This window comes from Coccinella septempunctata, chromosome 1 (genome assembly GCF_907165205.1).
Source record: "Coccinella septempunctata chromosome 1, icCocSept1.1, whole genome shotgun sequence".
NCBI classification, from domain to species: domain Eukaryota; kingdom Metazoa; phylum Arthropoda; class Insecta; order Coleoptera; family Coccinellidae; genus Coccinella; species Coccinella septempunctata.
The window spans coordinates 28,710,354-28,730,879 of NC_058189.1; the positions used below are offsets into that span (position 1 = coordinate 28,710,354).

The 20,526-nt window shown below is 35.5% G+C and overlaps 1 protein-coding gene and 1 long non-coding RNA gene across 2 annotated transcripts; one reads left to right on the forward strand and one right to left on the reverse strand.

Moving 5' to 3' along the window:
* Nucleotides 1-1,222: 1,222 nt before the first annotated feature.
* Nucleotides 1,223-11,984, reverse strand: LOC123308031 (U1 small nuclear ribonucleoprotein A). Its single transcript, XM_044890557.1, has 4 exons — nucleotides 11,869-11,984; nucleotides 10,915-11,171; nucleotides 3,078-3,325; nucleotides 1,223-1,465 (listed from the first exon to the last, which is right to left on the reverse strand). Exons 2-4 carry the CDS (start codon nucleotides 11,149-11,151, stop codon nucleotides 1,306-1,308), a joined length of 645 nt encoding a protein of 214 aa, XP_044746492.1. The 5' UTR covers nucleotides 11,152-11,171; nucleotides 11,869-11,984; the 3' UTR covers nucleotides 1,223-1,305.
* LOC123308107 lies at nucleotides 3,357-5,010 on the forward strand. The gene is made up of 3 exons (XR_006537049.1): nucleotides 3,357-3,746; nucleotides 3,826-4,013; nucleotides 4,086-5,010. It is a non-coding gene; the product is annotated as an uncharacterized LOC123308107 (long non-coding RNA).
* Nucleotides 11,985-20,526: the final 8,542 nt, after the last annotated feature.

Here is a 20,526-nt window from a genome sequence, read left to right on the forward strand (position 1 = left end):
AACAAAACAACGTCATCTGAGACATTATGCATATGCATCATGCACATGGTTCCATGAAGTTTCAAGTCTTGCAGCGCGCAAGTTGTATAACTATTGAGACTCAAGTAACGAGGTCCCGACTCAGATGGAGTGGCCACAAGACTCCACAAAAAAGCTCTGTGTGTCGAATTCACAGAGAGAGCTCGGAAAACAGGAGGCCAATATAAGGATATGCTGTATCAATCCTTAAAATCAGTCAATGTCAATCATAACTGGGAACAACTAGCGTTAGACAGATCACAGTGATGGTCTCTGGTTCACAGTTATAATAAGAAATACATCGGCGGCCAGATCTGGTCAGTGGCTATCCATGCCCGGAGTGTGGAAGGATCTGTGGGTCACGGGTGGGTTTTTTCAGTCACAGGAGGGCACACAGTCGCAAGTAGCCCTAAGAAATTGTTGGTTTGATCGCACCGACAGTTTTTTTTTTTTGAGTCTTTTTGTAGATATATTCTTGGTAACGAGATACAGCAATGAATGAATAAATGAACAGAATTCCAGATGGCACGGCGGTCAAAATCATCTGCAGGGTATGTACCTACAAGATGGAATTTGTACGGTAGAATTTATGGCGCTTCGAAATCTTCAAAATGCTACGCTGAGAACCAGATTCTGTTGCAAGTTGCCTCGTACTCGATCTTGGATTGAGAGCCACCGGAGTACCGGACCAAGAACTGTCACATTCACCCCTTCATTCATTTTTACATTTCGCTTTTTACTACACACTGAACCAGTTTCTCGGAACTTTGCCATGAACTCGAATTCGTACTTTCGATTTACATTTCGATCCAAATGAAGCTGATTGAATAGTTCAGCCGTTCTCTTAGCTTAGCACATAGGTTATTTTCGATAGAAGTGAAAAAATTTCCGACCTCTCTGTAATCGTGTGAACCATGATTTCGACTGAACGCATTATGAACAATTGAACTAATCGACGAAAGAAATTAAGTAAAATGAAAATCGTGGTTTAATTGTTATTTGATTTGCGTAACGACCAATATGAAATCTAAAATAATAATGAAAGAAATACCTGATGAGTTATCAGAGGTATCCTCCAAAAAGGAACAGTATCTGTTACAAGGAAACCAGGTATCAGCCATCCCTACCAGCAGATTTGCATTGTTTTGATACAATTATTCATTATCTGAGGTGGGCGACAGGAGCGTTAGTAATACATCTCATAATAAATCAATGATGTTTATTTTACAAATGAAGTTCTTTATTGTTAAAAAATTAAATTTTATGTAACTTAATCTTACATACTCATCATTTTTTGGCAAATGAAATTTTCATTGCATGTGTTGGTGTGATTTTAAATCCTTGAAGAGCATCTTTGGCAGCACCTGATTGAAGTTCATTTTCAAATTCCACAAATGCAATATCATGCCTATTAGGAACCAGACGCACTTCTTTGAAACCAGGAAATCTAGAAATAGATGAAAATTAAGTTGTTAATTAGTTCTCCTTTTGTAAGGAATAACAAAATAGCAGGAATATCGTAATTTCTGAAATAACAAAAAATTGCTGAGACTTGAATTTGGAATACCGTAATAAAGTCATTAAAATTGGCGTTTAGTATGAATACCAAGAAATCAATTATAGGATTAGTTTTCTGGCGGCAGATTTATATTTTCAAAGTTAAATAAAAAAAATACTATTTGACATAATATCGTTTTAATTGAAATATTGAAAGACAGAATGCTGGTGCGGATTTTAGTTTTTAAAAATTATATCATCCAAATGTTTTTCATCGAGTTGAACACACTGTTCAAAGCGGAGCCTCGTGTTCTATGGCACACGCTGCAGTAAACTCGGTTCGATTCTGCTGGTTTCTAGACGAATATTTTTTTTCACAGGAGTTCGGGGATTGTTACTGTAAACTCTGTCTTTAAAGGCTGTATTCGGGTTCGGCTTTCTGACAGTCCGAGAATTGTTCTAGAACTGCGCAAAACTGTTGCGACCTAGTATTGAATTCTCCGCGCAGTTCTAGAACCATTCTCGGACTGTCCGAAAGCCGAACCCGAATACAGCTAAGGTATACCCATAAAAAAAGTCCATTGGGGTTAAGTCCGGGGACCTCGGTGGCCATGGGATGTCCTCAAAGCGACTAATCAGTTTTTGAGGAAACGCTTCCCGAAGCAAATTCATCGAAGCTCTGGCCGTGTGTGCGGTTGCACCATCCTGTTGGAAACACGTGTGCGATGAGAACGATGGGTGATAATTGATGATTCTCACTATTATCGCCTGGGCCCGAACATTCTCAAAAAAAAATGATGAAATTATTCCATTCGCAGATTAGGCGCACCAAACAGTTACCCTGGGGCAATGCAATGGTTTTTGGTGTTTCAGTCGCAGGTTATGGGTTCTTGGAGACCAGTAACGACAATTTTGCTTATTGACGTACTCGTTTAAATGGTAATGGGCCTCGTCGCTGCAACAACTGGATTCACAGATCGAAAACGCTCCAGCATCGTTTCACAAAATGTTTTGCGTAAAACGAAGTCACCTTCTTCGAGTTTCTGCACGATTTGAATTTTGAACGGATGGAACTTTAGATCCTTCTTCAAAATTTCATGAATAACCGCTCTTGGAAGTCCCAATCAAGCTGCCCTTTTTTGCATCGAGAGTCGTGGATTTTGACGTAAACTCTCTTCAACCAGTTCAATGTTTCCGGGAGTCCTTGAAGATTGACTGGGACCTGGCTTTGGGGTGTTCATAGTCGAAGCTGTTGTGCGGAATCTCTGCACCCAGAAACGAATTAAATTCACATTCGGTGCATCGCTTATCCGTAGGATATCGAAGTGTGAACAATATTGTCGACGTGCAATTACGTACGAATCGTTACTCTCGAAAAATGCCTCGATGGCGAAAGAGCAATGCTCAATCGACCACTGCGACATTGCGACTGAGAAATCCGCACGATCGCTGATTCCAATGACACCACCCTCCCCCCGTACCGTTTATCACTTTTTGAAATATTCGTATTTAAAACATAAATCCGCCACTAGACACCTTGTACCATATGTTGATGTACTTACTGATTAAACAGCATGGATAACATCATTTCACTAGTTTCGTCAGGTAAGTTAGTGAGAAAAAGAATTTGATTTGGAGGTTGCTCAGCATTGGCGCCTCCTGGGACTCTGTTAGGATCCTTATTTTTCTTCTTCTTTCTGGGTGCATCATCTTCTTTAACTGGAACCGGCCTTACTTTCTTCGGTCTTTCCTGATAAGTTCCCTTCATTTTTGCAATTAAATCTGAATCTGTTTTTGAGTACTGGATTCTCTGTAATTACAAAGTTAAAATGTGCCTGGTGCAATGCACAAGAAGAAAAGTTCAGAACAAGTAACTCAGAAAAAGAAATTATATTTCATGTTCAAATCACACAATCTAAACCGGGCTAACAGAAACTGATCACTGCAGTTATAAGCCTAGTTCTCAGAGCTTCGTAGTGTCGCCAGCGACAGTATTCCAGCCAATAAGAGCATGTAAACAAAACTTCCCCTGACCCCTTCTTTTTCATTTCTGGTTGTCGAGAAGTGTCGCGAAACGACCCTTTTGTAGTTGAAATATTCCAACTACACCTCGAATTTCGAAAATCACAAGTAAATATAACCTATCTGTCAGCCGCAAAAACAGTTGTTTTTGATTTTAGATATTCTTTTCAGTATTTTTTAATCATGGTATATTTTCCATCTAAATTCAGGTAAATATATGAAACACCAATGATAATTATCACGGAGAAAGGAAATATTCTTTCATTTCATATTTATTGTTTATTTCAGAATGGAGTTTTTCTACAAGTATACAGCTTTATATTCGTGGCGAAAGGCGAAATAAAATAAGGAGAAGAAGGTGGATTCACTAGGCCACTGCGGCAGATAGGTATTTAACTTCCTAATGAACCATGGGAGTTCACTGCTATATACTCCATGAATATTCATTTGGCCAATCCGTAATAGATATATGAAAAGTAAGCTAATTTAACGTTTTGAAATGAGAAATATCTCAAGATTTCCTGAATTAAATTCCAATTTTCTTTCAGTGAATACAAAAAGTGCCTATTTCATTGAAATTCCCAAAACAAATCAAAGAGTAGCTGAGCGTTACTCCCACAAAATAAACAAGATTGGAGGTTTTGATCCATACATTTAAGCAAGAGATATACGAGGTTACATTCCTGATGGAATATGATGATATTGTGGTTTTTCTAGTTTTCACAACCAGTTTTTAAACAAATCAGCAAATGAAAGCATTCAAGCGCTTATCAGCCTACAAATGCTCGCATTATATCTGGGTTTCGCTGTTTCAAACAAAATATTATGTGTATTAAGTTCTTCACAAAAGGGTCAGAACAGATGAATTGGTGTATATGTAGAGAAGGGAATAATGACCATTTTATGATAAAATGCTGCTATGAGGATTGTGATATATATTGGATCCGATCCATGCGGAAAGTGTTGGGCTGACCATTGTTCCTGACCAATCGTTCAGCAGCTTTTGTACAAGCAATTTACACATGGAAAGAATATTTTTTTTAAATGTATATACATAATATGATGTAATGTGGTTGTATTGAATTTTCTCGAAAAGATGCACTGTTCTATACAAGAGGTGTATTTACTATAAATATAAAAAAGATACAATATGAAAATATAATTGGTTCAAAAATAGGAACAGTACAAAATTATATCCAGTAAAAAAATATTCAACGCATACATCATAAATATAATGAGTATAGAATATATCCCATATATTTGAATAGCTCTTTCAATAGCATCAAATAATTTTAGTCGTCTTTTGTCTCGAGTCATTTGAGTAACACTTCTTATCTTATACTGTCTCTATTTCTTCGGCCTCCACATCCATATGCAAGAGGATGGCATAATTATTCATTTCCTCCCAAAATACTGCTTGACTTGCCCATGTTATTGAATACTTTCATGGCCTCTGTACTAATGTAAATTTTACCACAATTTTAGTTCGAACACCATGTTTACTTTCATGGCCTCTGTACTAATGTAAATTTTACCACAATTTTAGTTCGAACACCATGTTTACTTCGGATATTATGGTGTGAGCAACTCGAAAACTCATTTTTGAAAAGATATATGTAATATAAATTCAAAATAGAATAGAATTTTTCAATCGTATTTGACAATCAGCTGTTTATGACAGCGGAGAACACAACAAGTCGTGTGAGAATGTAGGAAGGAGTGGGGATTGTTGCTGGCGACACTACGCTCTGAGAACTCTGAGCTCTGAGAACTAGGCTATACACTCACGGGCAAAATTAACCGGCCACCTACATTTTACGAATTCATTGGAAATTCTATAATGATTCAATTAATTCTGTGATAATGATAATGTGAATATATGATATTACATAGGGCGAACCTTAGTAGTAATAAAAAGACTTATGCTAAATAGTTTATTCTTCTTTTCTACTCTACTATATACTAAAAGAAAATGGAACATAGAAATGGTGAAAAATGGTAGCAGGTTTTGCGATATACCGCTCCCGCAGGGCGCGGGCAGTCGCGAGCAAAGCTTGCGACTGCCCCTACGAGAATCGCCGTTTCCAAAACTGTATAGAACGTCCGGATCGAAGCCCGGGAAGTATTCGAAAATAATTTCCGAAAATGTTCAATTTCGAAGATTTTTTGCAGTTGAGAGCGAATATGACAAAACGTTCTGGGATTCACCGAACGAACGGAACCTTTTCGGGGTCCGACAACGGGCTATGTCGTATCGCGAAGGACTGAATAATTGAGGGTTAACACACTTGCCCACTTTTACGGCCCCCAAATAACCGAAAATTGCGTAAGAAAAAAGGAGACTTTTGACAATTCTCAATGTCACCAAATTAAATTATTTTCTATCGATGATCGGAGAAAATTCTATGAACTTTGACAATCAATGTCAATTCGTGATTTATAGGTCAACGTCAATTTTGACTGAAGTATCGTGGAAGCGATCACAAAACGGGACGATTTGAATCGAACAAACACATAGAATGACGTTTTTTTGGCCTTGGTATTTCTGAAAGGGCGAATAGCGAGGGCCGTAGCCCCGAGTTACGGGCGAAAGGCGAATCTGCCCGTAAAGGTGAATCTACCTACGAGGTGGATCTCCTGGCCATACCAGTCTATATTCTAAACGGAATTGGAACATAGAAGTGTTAACAAAAAGGGGGTAGTAAAACGCTCTAAATGAGCCCCTAGGGCTTCGAGAGTCCATGAAACGCCATTTCTGTAGAGGTATCGAAAGTCTAGATCGAAGCCCGGGAAGTCGAAAAAGGCCGATTTTCGATAGATCGCAAGAACGCGCGGGGTTTTGAATAGAACTTGCGGCGCGATCTAGAAGAAATTCCCCACTTGGTGGTATATATATTATATATATTCTCCAAAACTTATCGGCAGTACAATCTCAAAAATGCGTGAGAAAATGGGCAATTTTTAACGTCACCAAAAATCGAGTGACGTTTCGCGAAATTAAATTATTTTTTATCGATGATCAGAGGAAATTTTATAAATTTTGACAATCAATATCAGTAAGCGATTCCCTAGCCAGGGGGGGTTAACTCCCTTGAAATGATTTTGTTCGGGCAGAAGTAGTGCCATCTATCGAGTTTTTTCCTTTTAACTATCATGAATAGATATTTTAGAGTAGATTTCTTCACGAATATCTATTTAATAGCAGCAACTTTGATTGAGAAAGAAGAAAAAGAATAAAAACAACAACAATGTGATGGAAGTCAAAACTTTTGACGTAAAAATGTAAAAAATGATTCGAGGAAACTGTATGTGGCGGGATATTTAGCCAGAAAAACGATGAATGATATTATAATAAATGTTCGGATTGCTTGGAAGTAATTCAGGCTAAATGAAGCCCACACAAAATTGGTGAGACCCTCCTGAACATTTAATACTATTTTTCATCGCTCAACTCTAAATATCCTCGCCAAAATAACTCCTTTCAATAACCCAATTCAAAATTAGGGAAGAACTCAGGGGGCAAGGAGATGTTGTTGTTGAGGAGTTTCAAGCCCAATATGAGGAGGTATTATCTTCTTTTATTCCTATAGATTAATTTTTCCAATCAGATGTTACCAAATCTACAAATTGAAATTTTTTTGGCGAGTATCTTCTGCGCATCATTACTAATTTATGTCGGAAATTTTTTTCGGCATAAATTTGTGATGGTACGCGACCGAAATTTCAATCTTGATGTATTGAAATTTAAACCAAATGCGTTGGCAGTTCAGTAGGCATCTGTAATTCTGGTAGCAATGCTGCCAAAATCATGCCAGCGAAAAAGGAAAAAACTCGATAGATGTCGCTCTATAAGGAAAAAAATTCAGACAGAGTTGCGCATCTATAGGTTATCTATGTCCCTAGCTTTGTTTTGGTTCGCACTTGAGGCGATTCCGAATCGGTTCTAAGTAGTGGACCAGCAATGGTTTGGGAAACTACGCGCGAGCTTACGCTGAATTATTAATGTACGACTGTTTTGAACCGTTCTGGAACCATCGTAAAAGCGAACCAATACAGGCCTATAGGTTACGTCAATTTTGACTGAACATCGTGCCAGCGATCACAGAACGGGGTGATTCAAATCGAACGGAATGATAGAATGACGTTTTATGAACTTGGTATTCCTAAAAGGGTGAATCGCGGAACGAAAGGCGAATCAGTCCGTAAAAGTGAATCTACCTACGAAGTGGATCTCCTGGCTACACTAGTTAATATACCTGAATGGTAATGAATTGAAACCTGTTCATGATACGAGATTTCTTGGAATATTCTTAGGTTGGAACAATCATGTGGAAAAAACTGGGCCAAGACTAAGGCTTACCACATATGAGGGCGTTAGACGCCGCGTTGAGCGTGCGTTTGTAGTTTTCACTTCGACCGTCGCGTTTGCAGCGCGCTTCGAGTTACTAGACTGGGTATTGGAGCGTACACATGTACGCGCGCTCAACGCTAACGCTCTCATGTGTACAAAGCCTAAGTAGCATTGGATATGGAATCAGAGTAGTATCCAGCCATGTGGATTAGAGGACATTGCAAATCTTGTACCACGCTAACTTTGAATCAATACTCAAGATATGGGATTGCATTTTGGGGATGCAGCACCAGCATTCAACTTCTTTTCATAATTCGAAAAAGAACCATCAGAATAATGAGGCATATGAAATTCAGAGACTTCTGCAGGGGTGTTTTCAAGGGTATGCAGATTATGACTATATATGGGTTGTATACAGGGTGCTTCCAAATTAGACGTGAACCTTGCAGGAGGTGTTAGTATCACTCATTTGCTGTCGTTTGACCTATATTTATTGAGAACCAAAAATCAACACTTTCCGAGATATTTGAGTTCTTGTGTTTTTCAAAAAATTTCTCACCTTACTTCATTTTTCGTCATTTTTTCTACGTTGCCAAGTTTGATTATAATTTCGGATTATTTTCATTAGAAAAAGATATGATACGTATGAAAATGGCAAAAGTATCCTTTATTAGATGTTGAAAAAGAATTAGTATGATTTAAAATTGTGTATATGAAGAAAATAAAAATCAATTTGCCTTCAACTTTCGAATTCCACAATTCATCTATACTCCATTCACTTGAGTTCCTCTAGGACCATCTTCGGAGAACCAAATACTCCAAGTCTGACCCTGTCTACCGCCGGGCAGTCACAGAGGATGTGCTCAATCGTTCTCCTCTAAGCAGAGACTGCAGAGCGGGTCATTGACGATGCTGAGTTTTTAAATATGGGCTCTGAGTCTACAATGTCCTGTGAACACCGCTATGATAGATCTTAGATTGGTTCTAGTAAATCCTAGCCAACGACTGGTGTATGGGCTGGGAGGCTCTGAAATAGCCCTGTGCGAGTGACGCAGACCAGGACGGTTGAGCCAGTACTCCAGGACCTTTTGCCTTATCCAGCTGTTTTTCCGTTCGCTGATTAAGGAATTAGAAAACGTCAATTATGTTCGTCACATATTTTCGACCTCATATTTTCCGAAGTGATTCGACATTGTTATAAAATATGTAATTACGTAGAACGGACAACATAGCGCTGATTCAAAACTCAAGAATGTTTTGACGAGCGTCATAACCTTAAGTACTATACAGAGTGGAATGTGTCAGATTTCTATGGCCAACCGAGCGCTAAAATGGAGTATATGGAAAAATTATTTTAAAAACTTGCCAAATTCCTTCTTCGTTCCCTAAAAAAGTTTTTGTTAGAATGAAATCACTAGTTTCGTTTCAGCAGATTTTTTTATAAACAACCTTTTGAATGTCCAATATGAAAAATAGTGAATGAGTAATCAGGATAGTTTTAAACGTATCATATCTTTTTCTGATGAAAATAATTCAAAATTATAACCAAACTTGGTCAACGTAGAAAAAATTGACGAAAAATGTAAAGTAAGGTGAGAAATTACTGTCGATTTTTGGTTATCAATAAATATGGCTCAAATGACAGCAAATGAGTGATACTAACACCTCCTCCAAGGTTCACACCTAATTTGGAAACACCCTGTATATTTGAGTGTTTGATGTTCTTTCATGGCTATAATACAAGAACGACGAATTTCATATATCTTTTTCATAGACTCACAAGTACAGAAAAAGGCCCCTATTATACATAAAATTATACAACAAATTTCCACCTACATGCAGATTATCTAACTTATTGAATTCAAAAAATGTTATAAAGATACTATTAATAAAACTGGAACCATGTTCAATTGGATATTTTCAAAATTATAACAATTTATCAGGGTTTGTTTAAATTATGTAAATACTGTTGCTGACATTTTGTTTCTCTCTGTAATATTATTGTGGAAATGATTTGAAATAAAGGAACTTATTTATTCATCTAATTATGTGGATGATTTGTTGGGTAGCAATAACTGTTTGTATCATATAGAATATATAAAAATCTTTTGATACTCATCTAGAAATTCTGTTTTTTCGCACTTTGAAATTTTTTCGAAGTTTTCGATCTCACATAATGGCCATAAATTTGCTCATTGATTTGAAATTGAAAATGTTGGAAAGAGAAATTAATCTTCTTCCAGGAGGGATTGCACTAGGATGAAAATGGGTGGGTACTCATATTCACTAATCCATCCCAAATTTTTTCAACTATCATGGTCATATGCACCCTTTGACTGTCCCCTGTCCCATGCATCACAATATGATGTATAAAGATTTTCGCCAGGAGTCCATGAGTCGTATGTGATTCATTGATTCATTTAACGTTCAAGATAAATATGGTTACTTTTCATGAAAGCTACAGTGTGGTCAGTTTATATGGGCTGAACGTCTTGTAGAAGTATGTTTAAATAACTTCAATCATAATGAATTATACGTGATTCAAGAAACGTCAGCATCAAGCCTTTCATTGTACTTAAAAATTTTGAACATGAACACTTCCTTAAATGGCTGCAGAATCAATTTTTTATGGAATATATATTTTATCACTCAAAAGTAACCCTTATCTTTGGATAAATGTGTTGGACGTGCGGGGTTAAGAAAAAATTAGAATAGGGACAGTCAACGTGTTAATGATATTTACACCCCTAATTTGTATCGTCTATAGAGCTGGGTAATTTTTCTTGCGCTAACAGAGTAACTCATATCTTCAATTTGTCACATTGTACTTTCTCAATGAGTTGTAGTAGATGACAATGAACTGTGGCCTTATTAATTGATTATTTGAAATACTGAATACATTTCGATATAACATCCATCATAAAAATCCAGTAGTATTTTGTTAAAGATGTACAACTTATTATTATACAGGCGGAAGGACATTACCTTAAATACAGTTATTTATTTATTTTATTATTAATACTCACCATAGGTTTATCATAGAAGGGAAAACCTTGCATAGAACGTAGAGCATTTGTGGAACTTTGAATTTCCTTAAAGATGACAAATGCTTGGCCTCGCATTTTGAGAGTTTTCAAAGCTACTATGTCCAATATTTGTCCAAACTGGGAAAAAATAGCATAAAGAGATTTTTTCAGTTCTTCTTTTTTCACTTTTTCATTCAGATTATTTATATAAATGGTATTATTTGGACGTATATCCATCGTAGAAAATTGGTTCCAATCTGAGAAAGAAGTATAAACATTAATAATGCATGTCTATTTATTTCATTTATATTTTGACCATAAAATTATTCAGATCTGGTTGGTTCATGAGACATTCCAAAGATTTAAGACCACCTTATTGTTGTAGTTCTCGCTTCATAGTAGAGGTAGGCCATGCAAGATTGCTCAAATTAGTTTCTAGAAACTTTCTCAGAACAAGGCTTAAAATAATGAACCAGGAAAAGACAACTCATTGGTGTACACAGTTTCTACCAATATAAAAAAAGCATTTATTAATTGCTGTGAAATTAATTTCAAGTTCCCCTTATGATTCCTTACTACAAGTCCTGATGCTCTTTGTATTGGTTCTATGGAAGGCTGCATCAGAATAATGGTTAGTCTTAATGAAATCAAAAATACATGAATGTTCACTAGGATGAATTTTACCAAAAAAAAAAACTCAAAATTTGTCGAGTTTTGTATTAATTATTATGTAGATTCCCCTACAACATTCAAACTAATTGAAGCCGAATGGAGGGCCATAAGGTTTAGTGTAGTGTTTACTTGTAGTAGATTTTAATCTAACATCTAAAAGAGTAATTTTAATCTTCAAAATCCGTTATATATGTAGTATGTAGAAACCTTACAAAGCTATCGATCGATACAGAAATTGTTTGTTAAGATCAATGAGGTTTAATTTGAATATTCAAGACTTACCTTTTAAAATTTATCGAATAAATTAGATATTTTGCAGTCGATTAGTTAGCAGCATAGACTCTTTGCTTATAAACACAGATTACAGAGTGGCTTCTCGCCCCCGAGCTGCACAGAACCAAAGAGGTTCCTCTTTGACAGAACAGACCCATGTATGTGTTCTGTGAGACCCATCTTGACTTACTTTATAGGCGTTTTCGGAAACTTACTCAGGGTTACTAACTCGATCCATTGAGGTCACGTGACGGATCTTCTCGGATCACTGACCCGGTTCTAAGTTCACGAACTTATCAGGTTAGGATTTGGAAGTGTCAGTCGTGAGCAGAGATATAAGACGTTTTCGGAAACTTACTCGGGTTCATTCGATCCCTAACCTTTGCGTTCGTTTACCTAACCCGAACATCTAACCCGTGTTCGGAAAGTAGGGTGCTGCAACCTCGATCACTGACTCGGGTTGATTTTCCGTAACCCTACACAAAAGCAGGGTCGTTCGAATCGCTAGAGTCACCGCATGCGCACTGCAGTTTAGTTTTGTATCTGAAAAACGCGGGAATAAGCTTTCTACTCTTATTCTCAATATTTATTAATTTCTAAGCAAGATTGCAAGAAGATTCTTACGACTTTTTCTTATAAACTCTGTTTATGCATCAATAAAATGTGTAAAGTTTATAATTAATTTGAATGACGTTTTGGTTATGTTATTCTCACGACTGACACTTCCAAATCCTAACCTGATAAGTTCGTGAACTTAGAACCGGGTCAGTGATCCGAGAAGATCCGTCACGTGACCTCAATGGATCGAGTTAGTAACCCTGAGTAAGTTTCCGAAAACGCCTATAGATATTCTATATCTCTGGGTCAAGATTAAATGCGTGGGATGCTAGAGAATTTGTCATGAATCATACATCAGAGAAGGAATAAACAATCTTATGGAAATTTTCAAACAGAATGGTTATCCAAGAGGTTTATTAACAAAATTGTTGTTTTCAAGTAACATAACAGACCAACAACAGACAAGAAATACTGAAACAACAGAGGAAATCCATTATGCATCATATCCAAATATAAATGGTTTAACTGGAAAACTGAAAACGTCAAAATTGCAGTACACAATCAAAAGACCGTGAAAAACTTATATTCAAGACTGAAGGACCCGATCGAAACGGCCGTCAAAAGCAATGTGGTTTATGAGGTGAAGTGTGAAAATTGTGAACAAACTTATATAGGACAGACATCACAGTGGATTAAAAGGAGAATGGCATTACACAAATCGGATATCACTAAACATCCAGAACGATGCGCACTAGCATCCCACGCATTTAATCTTGACCATAGGCGAATCCAACTACCGATGAGGGCGCTGCGACTTGTCAACAAACATGGCGGAAAATGAGTAATCATCGTGAAAACTCTATTGTGAAAGCAATGTTATCGTAGATTTTATTCGATTATAGAGATATTTGTAAAGGTAGTGAATAATTATGGGATTATTGATTGTGCTCGGGTTCCTCCAGAACTTTCCTGAATATGTTGGTGTCGTTTGATGGAAGATTTTACAAGAACTTATATCCAGAAGATTTCATTCTATCACCACACTCACATGAATTATGTAATTTGTGGAAATAAATGAATGTAAATATTTGAGATTATTTATTTGGATGAAAACATATTATGCAGTTCAAAATGCCAACACAGAAATTATTTTCCAGCAATTACAACCAACTCAACAAGACCGCCTGAAAATTAATTTTACAGTTGTAATTTCATTAACGAAATTTGAAATTCTTGTCGAACGGTTTAATTATTGATTACTTTCAACTGCTTGCAAAATTCTAAGTCAAATCCAGAGTGTCAAATCACTACTTTTCATTTGAAATGTTCCCAACGTATCATCTCTTGAAGATTGCAAGTCCAGTAATGCATGTACAACTTCAGTTATGTCAGAAATTTAATCTCGTATACTTTCTTCTGCTCAGGTTTCTCGGCACTATTGAAATCATGGAAATGAAAATTCCCATTGCCTTTCTTAATCGTCCAACACTGGAAAATTCATCTAGAACAAAGATATCTCCTAACCTAAAATTATAGTGAAAATTGGTAAATAGTTTCTCAACTGAATGACACTGATATGAATACTCACTAAATTATTTTAATACCTATTTTTCTAGTCAGACATCCAAAAAGTTTTGTGAATATAGTTCACTGGTAACCGAATATGTTATGAAAATATCTAACCCAAAGAAGTTAAACTCAAGTTATTACTCACTTTCTAGGTTAGTGATTTGGCCGCTAGGCGGCGTTTAGATTTTTGGATTCGCCATATTGGCGGTAATTGGGGTAAACTTTGAAGACGTGAAAGTACTGAAAACAGAAAAAAATTATCGAAAAAGATTGGTTTTAGAAATGATTGAAATTAATAAAAAAGAGAATACAATTAATAAGAAAACGGATACAAATAAGTTAAGTTCCATTTATCGTTATTTGTTGGAAAAATCGAAAGAAAGGGAAAACGAAATATTCTTCGATGGTCCAGTCGACGAATAACACCATAGAATGGCAGACTGTCAACAAATTGAACGGATTTTGGAATTTTATACCTTGACAGATATCAACAATCGGATTAGTTTTTAAATTTTTCTAACATTGTGTTCCATAAGTGTTTTTATAAATAGTAGTTGCATTCAAAAAATTGTAACTCAATGATGATTACTGAAAATGTTTATAGCTAGGCAGATTTCTTTAACATAACCTCGAATTCAGTAAGTAAACAGAATAAAATAATTTAATGTAGAAATAAAATAAATTTTCAATGTATTCCAGAGGCCCCGAAGAAGAATTAAATTGAATTCGAAAGCTTGGCGAAGAATGAAGAGTTTCACTTAAGATCCCTCCCAAAAACACGAGTCGTTTTACCCTTAAAATTCTACAATTATATATATATATATATATATATATAGTCATTTTAACCCTTTTTACCCATTCGGTGTAGGGTGTTGTGTGGCCTCTACGTCTGAATATATTCCCTCCATTTCTTCCTATCCAATGATATGCGTCTAGCTTCCGGAATATTCGTTCCCCTCTTATTCAATATCTCCGCAATGACTTGTCCCCAACTTCTCTCTGGTCTTCCCCGTCTCCTCTTTCTGACATCTTTGGCATCCCAAATTCCCCTCGTCATTGTATCCTCCTCCATTCTATTCAAGTGTCCCCACCATTCCAGTTGTCTCCTCTCAATAAATTCTTCTAAAGATTCCAGTTTTTCACAAATTCGATCCAATTTTTCCACTTTATCGCACTAGTTATCGCTTACGTGACACGACCGTTTTTATCGGTTTAGCGCCGCCGCTCGAAATCCCCTTTCATTTCATGAATCCGATAATTCTCTGGAAAGTGTAATCGTTTGATTTCTAATTGAAATGGAATAAAATTCTGTATACAACACGTCAGTTGAATTTTTATTCATTCGAAAAAATAATAATGACAATATCAGTTAGAAGAACACCATAGGGGCACTTCAATCGGACCTCGGACCTGCTATTGCTACAGACACAGAATCCAATTCATTCACATAACAGTGTCGGGATGACCATGACCTTGGAGCCTAGGAAGCTAAAATCCTTATATTTGATTTTCTTTCTGATATTAATCCGTGAATGGAGTCTGAAAAATCACAAATAATGAATATATATATATATATATATATTTTTTTTTTTAATTCACACAGTGTAAACTGTGGGTTGTTTCTCAGAACATGCCCGGGCGTAATGCCAAGAACATTTCTACCTTCCCTACGTCAATGGGGGTATATAACCTGTCTTATTATATTCACCGTTCCCAAGATGACAGCTTTTTGCATCCATGTAATGGTGCCTTCCGGTAGTTTCAGTTCTCGCAGATGTTTGACCGTATATATATATATATATATATATATATATATATATATATATATATATATATATATATATATATATATATATATATATATATATATATATATATATATATATATATATATATATATATATATATATATATATATATATATATATATATACACCTTGCGTGCACTTTGGGGAACTGAAAAGTTTATACGGTATATACCGGTATATACTTTTATGGATAAAATGGTTATTTCGAGGAACAGACGAAAATCACTGAAACTTGTAATATTCATGTATTTGAAGTACATAATATCAATGAATGTCTAACTAAATGAAATATTGCAACTGAAAGTTTAAAAAGTGTGTTTAACAGATTTCAGTATACCAATTTTTAGGCGAGTATTATAGTAAAATGGATTATTATCCATCGAAATCATCTTTTGAAATTCAGTAAAAAGTCTGATGATCAATTCCAATCACGGAGGCTGTTGGGTATATTATTCCCTAGTAGATTTGTCCTGAAATTCCTCTGCATGGGGTTGTTTCAATATCCAGGGAGTTATTTCAAGGGCACCGAATTATTGTTTGAGTAGTTTTTTGTTTTAAAATTTTTTTCTGAAGGTTCTTGCTTTCAATTGTGTTGCCGACCAAAAAGTTAAATAGTAGGTATATTACATAACAAGTGTTGTAAGGAGCATATTAGTTGCCATACAACTCGAGTTGTGTACTATACTCTTTCTACGAACGCATTCATTCTCATGAAACTTAGAATTCCATTAATTGAATATATCTTTAATCGATCAATTGAATAACTACAAAACATCATACAACTATAATAAGTACCTATAGTTTAGTTCACATTTTAATTGTAATAATTATTATTAATTGATACTGTGCAATTATTTATAACAAGAGAGGGCGGGTTGGTTGTCTGATTTTTTGTTTTTAAAAAAATAATATCATTGTTTTCACTTGTAATTTTTGATGAGGTGGCAGTTATGTTTTTCATAGAATTGTCTAAATAACTCTAGGACACTGCTGATGACCGCCAACCGCTGTCTCTTCAATGCTATCATATCGCTACCAGCATCTACTAGACTAGTGGCAGAAGAACGTCTAACTGAAGCAATGGCTTTTGTATTGCTTGGGATTCTCTAAGCACAGATATTCTGCCACTTGTTTTGGCATGTTACATGGCAGAGTCTGAACATGCTGTTCTGCCGGACGTAGATCGATGTAGTTTCTACAAACCGGATGAAAGGACTCGTGAACGGCAAATGAATTTTGCGTTTTGGTTTTTGAATCTTCAATATGAATTTTCAGACATTTTTCCGTACCCTGTACGTCTTAAGGCTTCAAGTTGCGTAACACCTGCTTTCTACAAGCAACACTAATACCGATAATTAAAACTACCTGGAATCAAAAAGTATCAATATTTGCCTGTTTATTTATATAATTCGTGTATATCTACCTTCGTAAGCAAATATCTGCTATCTGGAGCGTTTTACAGAAAGACATCTGATTTTCTTTTTAGTAAAGCCAACAATTAAGGATAAGTCGCAATATTAATGTTATCATGGTTTATGATGATTGTCGACCTCAGCATTGAATAAATTAAAGAAAACTGAAGATAACTTCATTGTTTTGAACAAATCAAAATATGCTACCATACCATTTTCCGAAAATGAATTGATTTTGTGTTTCTGCTTCCAATCCATGAGTTTTTGATAAACTGTTTCCTATCTTTCACGGGATTTTGTGGGTAATAAATTAATTGAAGCATTTTTCGCCTTCTCCACTACATCGGGTGGTGTGCACAATTCATCTTCGCTGCTACTGGACATTTTTGACAACAATTTCATTGTAAAGGATTTATCTTCAAATGATCTTGTCAAATCCAAAAACTGGTAACCATTTGAGATACAATTACGAAACGTCAAAATATTATGGATGCTATTCGTTTTCGTGGTAACTACTATGAACCAATCTTATTGGTTATTCGCCGTGCGATTCAATTCACAGATTTCACCGTATTGGCTGTAAAATCGCACAGCTTTACGTTGCACAGTGCTTAAAATAAGCAGTTACATAGTTGGTGATATAGTGGAATTTCCACAAAGGAGGAGATTAAAGTTTATTCTGTATATACCGGTATATACTATTATGGATGTAATGGTACCTAAAAATGGTCGTTTTTTTCAATTTTGTGAAAAGTTTTTTCTGTATATACCTACCGGTATATAATATTATGGATGTAATGATAATAATAATTGTTGTTTTTTCCATTTTTTTTTGGGGGGCATCCCAGACTGTGAAAAATTTATTCACGGCGCTGCACTATTGAGGTTCTTAGATTTTCCCTGGATTTTATGTAGATCTGAAAAGTTTCTTGAAGGGCTCTGCTGTATTGTTTTTCAGTGGATCGCGATTTTCTCTAACCTTGTTATCGCTGTTCCAAGATTCTTGAAGAGCGATAAAGTATTATCTTCTATTGGATTCCTGATGTCCTCTGAGTTTTTTGTGCCTTCTGGAAATCTGGGCCATTGGGCTTATCCAAGCCACATTCAAAATTTCATAATGATAATCCCATATCAGCTTTTGTGATTTCCATATTGTAACTTTCACAAGGGATAACCTCGACCTCTAAGTGAATGCAGAGAACCGAATTTTTCTCTGCTGTTTCTTGATATAACTTCTGAATTTGAAATGAATATCATTTTCATTTTTTGAAATATCGAATTTTAAACATTGACAGGTATCAATTATGGGCCCTCCATTTTTATACTGAAGGAAGGCAGTTGTTTCTATCGGTGTTTCGTGATGTCACTCTCGTATTTGAAATGAATCCCAATTTTTTTTGAGCTATCAAATTTTTCACATTAGACAGGTGTCAACGCGCGGCCCCAAAGTTGATACTGTAAAGAGAAGTTCTTTCTGCTTGGATTTCTTGAATCACTGTCGATTTTGAAATTAATGTTATGTTCAGAGATATCGAATTTTTTGCATTGACAGATGTCAACAATCATGAATGCGACGAACAGGTTCAGGGGTTTCTAGATACAACTTCTGAATTCGAAATGAAGCACATGGATCCCATTGTACAGAAAATTATGATTGAAGTCATTCAGAAAGGCAAACTATATAACCGAGATATCATATTTTTCATTTGTTTTGTGAAAATAAATGGAATTGAAATGTTCAGATATCGGATACTGGTTTACCCGTGACATAAAAAGGAGGTCGGTCCGTCCATTATTAAAAAAGGTATATAATTAATGTCGTTATACGTAAATCTGAAAGCCAGATATTCAGTCGTCTCATCATTATTTCTTAGAAACCTCGGAATTTCCGTGAAAAATGCCAAAAACTTAATCATACTTGGTTTTTCGTTAGGGTTCTATTGTTTCAAAAAAAGCAAGCATTATTTGTGCATCCATCATTCAGCTGGCAAAAGCATTCGCTTCGATCGCTGCTCAAGTTTTAAAAAGATGTCACTTTATATGTAAAAATAAAAAAAAATACAACAGTATTTTGTATCATGATGAAATCCTTTTAAATTTTACTGTTCGATCGACATACTTCTTGCTCAAAACAAACATTAATCAACGAGTATGTATGAACAAAATCTGCGTAAACACTGTAAACGAGAAATCTGGAACTGGAGATATCCCCAAGTAACCCCGGATCACAGAGTTTATGGTCACACAGATGAGAACCCTACCGCATCGGAAGACGTAGATGCTGATTTCGTATGAACTCTACAGATCTAGTGATATCAAATTTTACAGGAAATTATCATTGAATTAATTCAGAAATGCAGAATATACAGGGCGATTCATTGAGGAATGCGCATTGGAATAGAGTAAATAGCACCATGGACCCTGGTTTTTCCAAATAACCTAATTTTATAGGTCCATCGTCCTTTCTTATTTATTGATTTTCCCCATTCATTTAATTAATCATAACTTATGGACCACCATAGATATTTTCCTAATATTTGGTCCGTAAATTCTTTGTCCACAGTTGAGTCTACATAATGATAACTTCTTATTCCAGGTTCGACTGTAAAGAAATTAATGAGTAGGTTTCGAATCGAAATAAAACCATTTATATCACAATTTCGAAATTTTATTAACGCAATTGGAAAGATCAGGAAAAAATTAGTAGACTAGAAAAAACAAGCACTACAAAGGTATTTCGATTTCCGCAACATTTTAACTTGAATCAGATTTAAATGTTCATTGATGGGATAGCAGGAAATTGAAAAACAATCAGATTGTCTTTTCCAAATGGTCCTTTGAGAGTTTTTTCATAAAAACATCAACTATTCTTTATTCTCCGAAATACTGGATCCCAATTTTATTGAAAAACTAATGGAAGTAAGTCTATGATAATTAATAATAATAAATTGGTCCCAAATACGGACTTGTTTTTAACAAGATTGGGATCCAGGAACTAGGAGAATATAAATATGTTGATGGTTCAAGCGGAAATAGAACCATCATAAAATAATTTTTTTGAAGTTTTGTGCTACCAAATTTTTTAAACACATTTTGAGATAAAGTTGTATGTGGAAACATACGCTCAGTTTTACTTGGGTACTAATTTTTTTGCTATCTATAAATTTATAAATGAAATTACAACGAATTGTTATTTCAGATGTGCATTGTAACCTCAGTTTCCTACCAGCCTTCTACGGTGATTTCTTCATGAAACTTCGAATAATGACTGATAGAATTTTACAGCAGTTTTCGGAACGATATTATGTTGCATCTTTCCA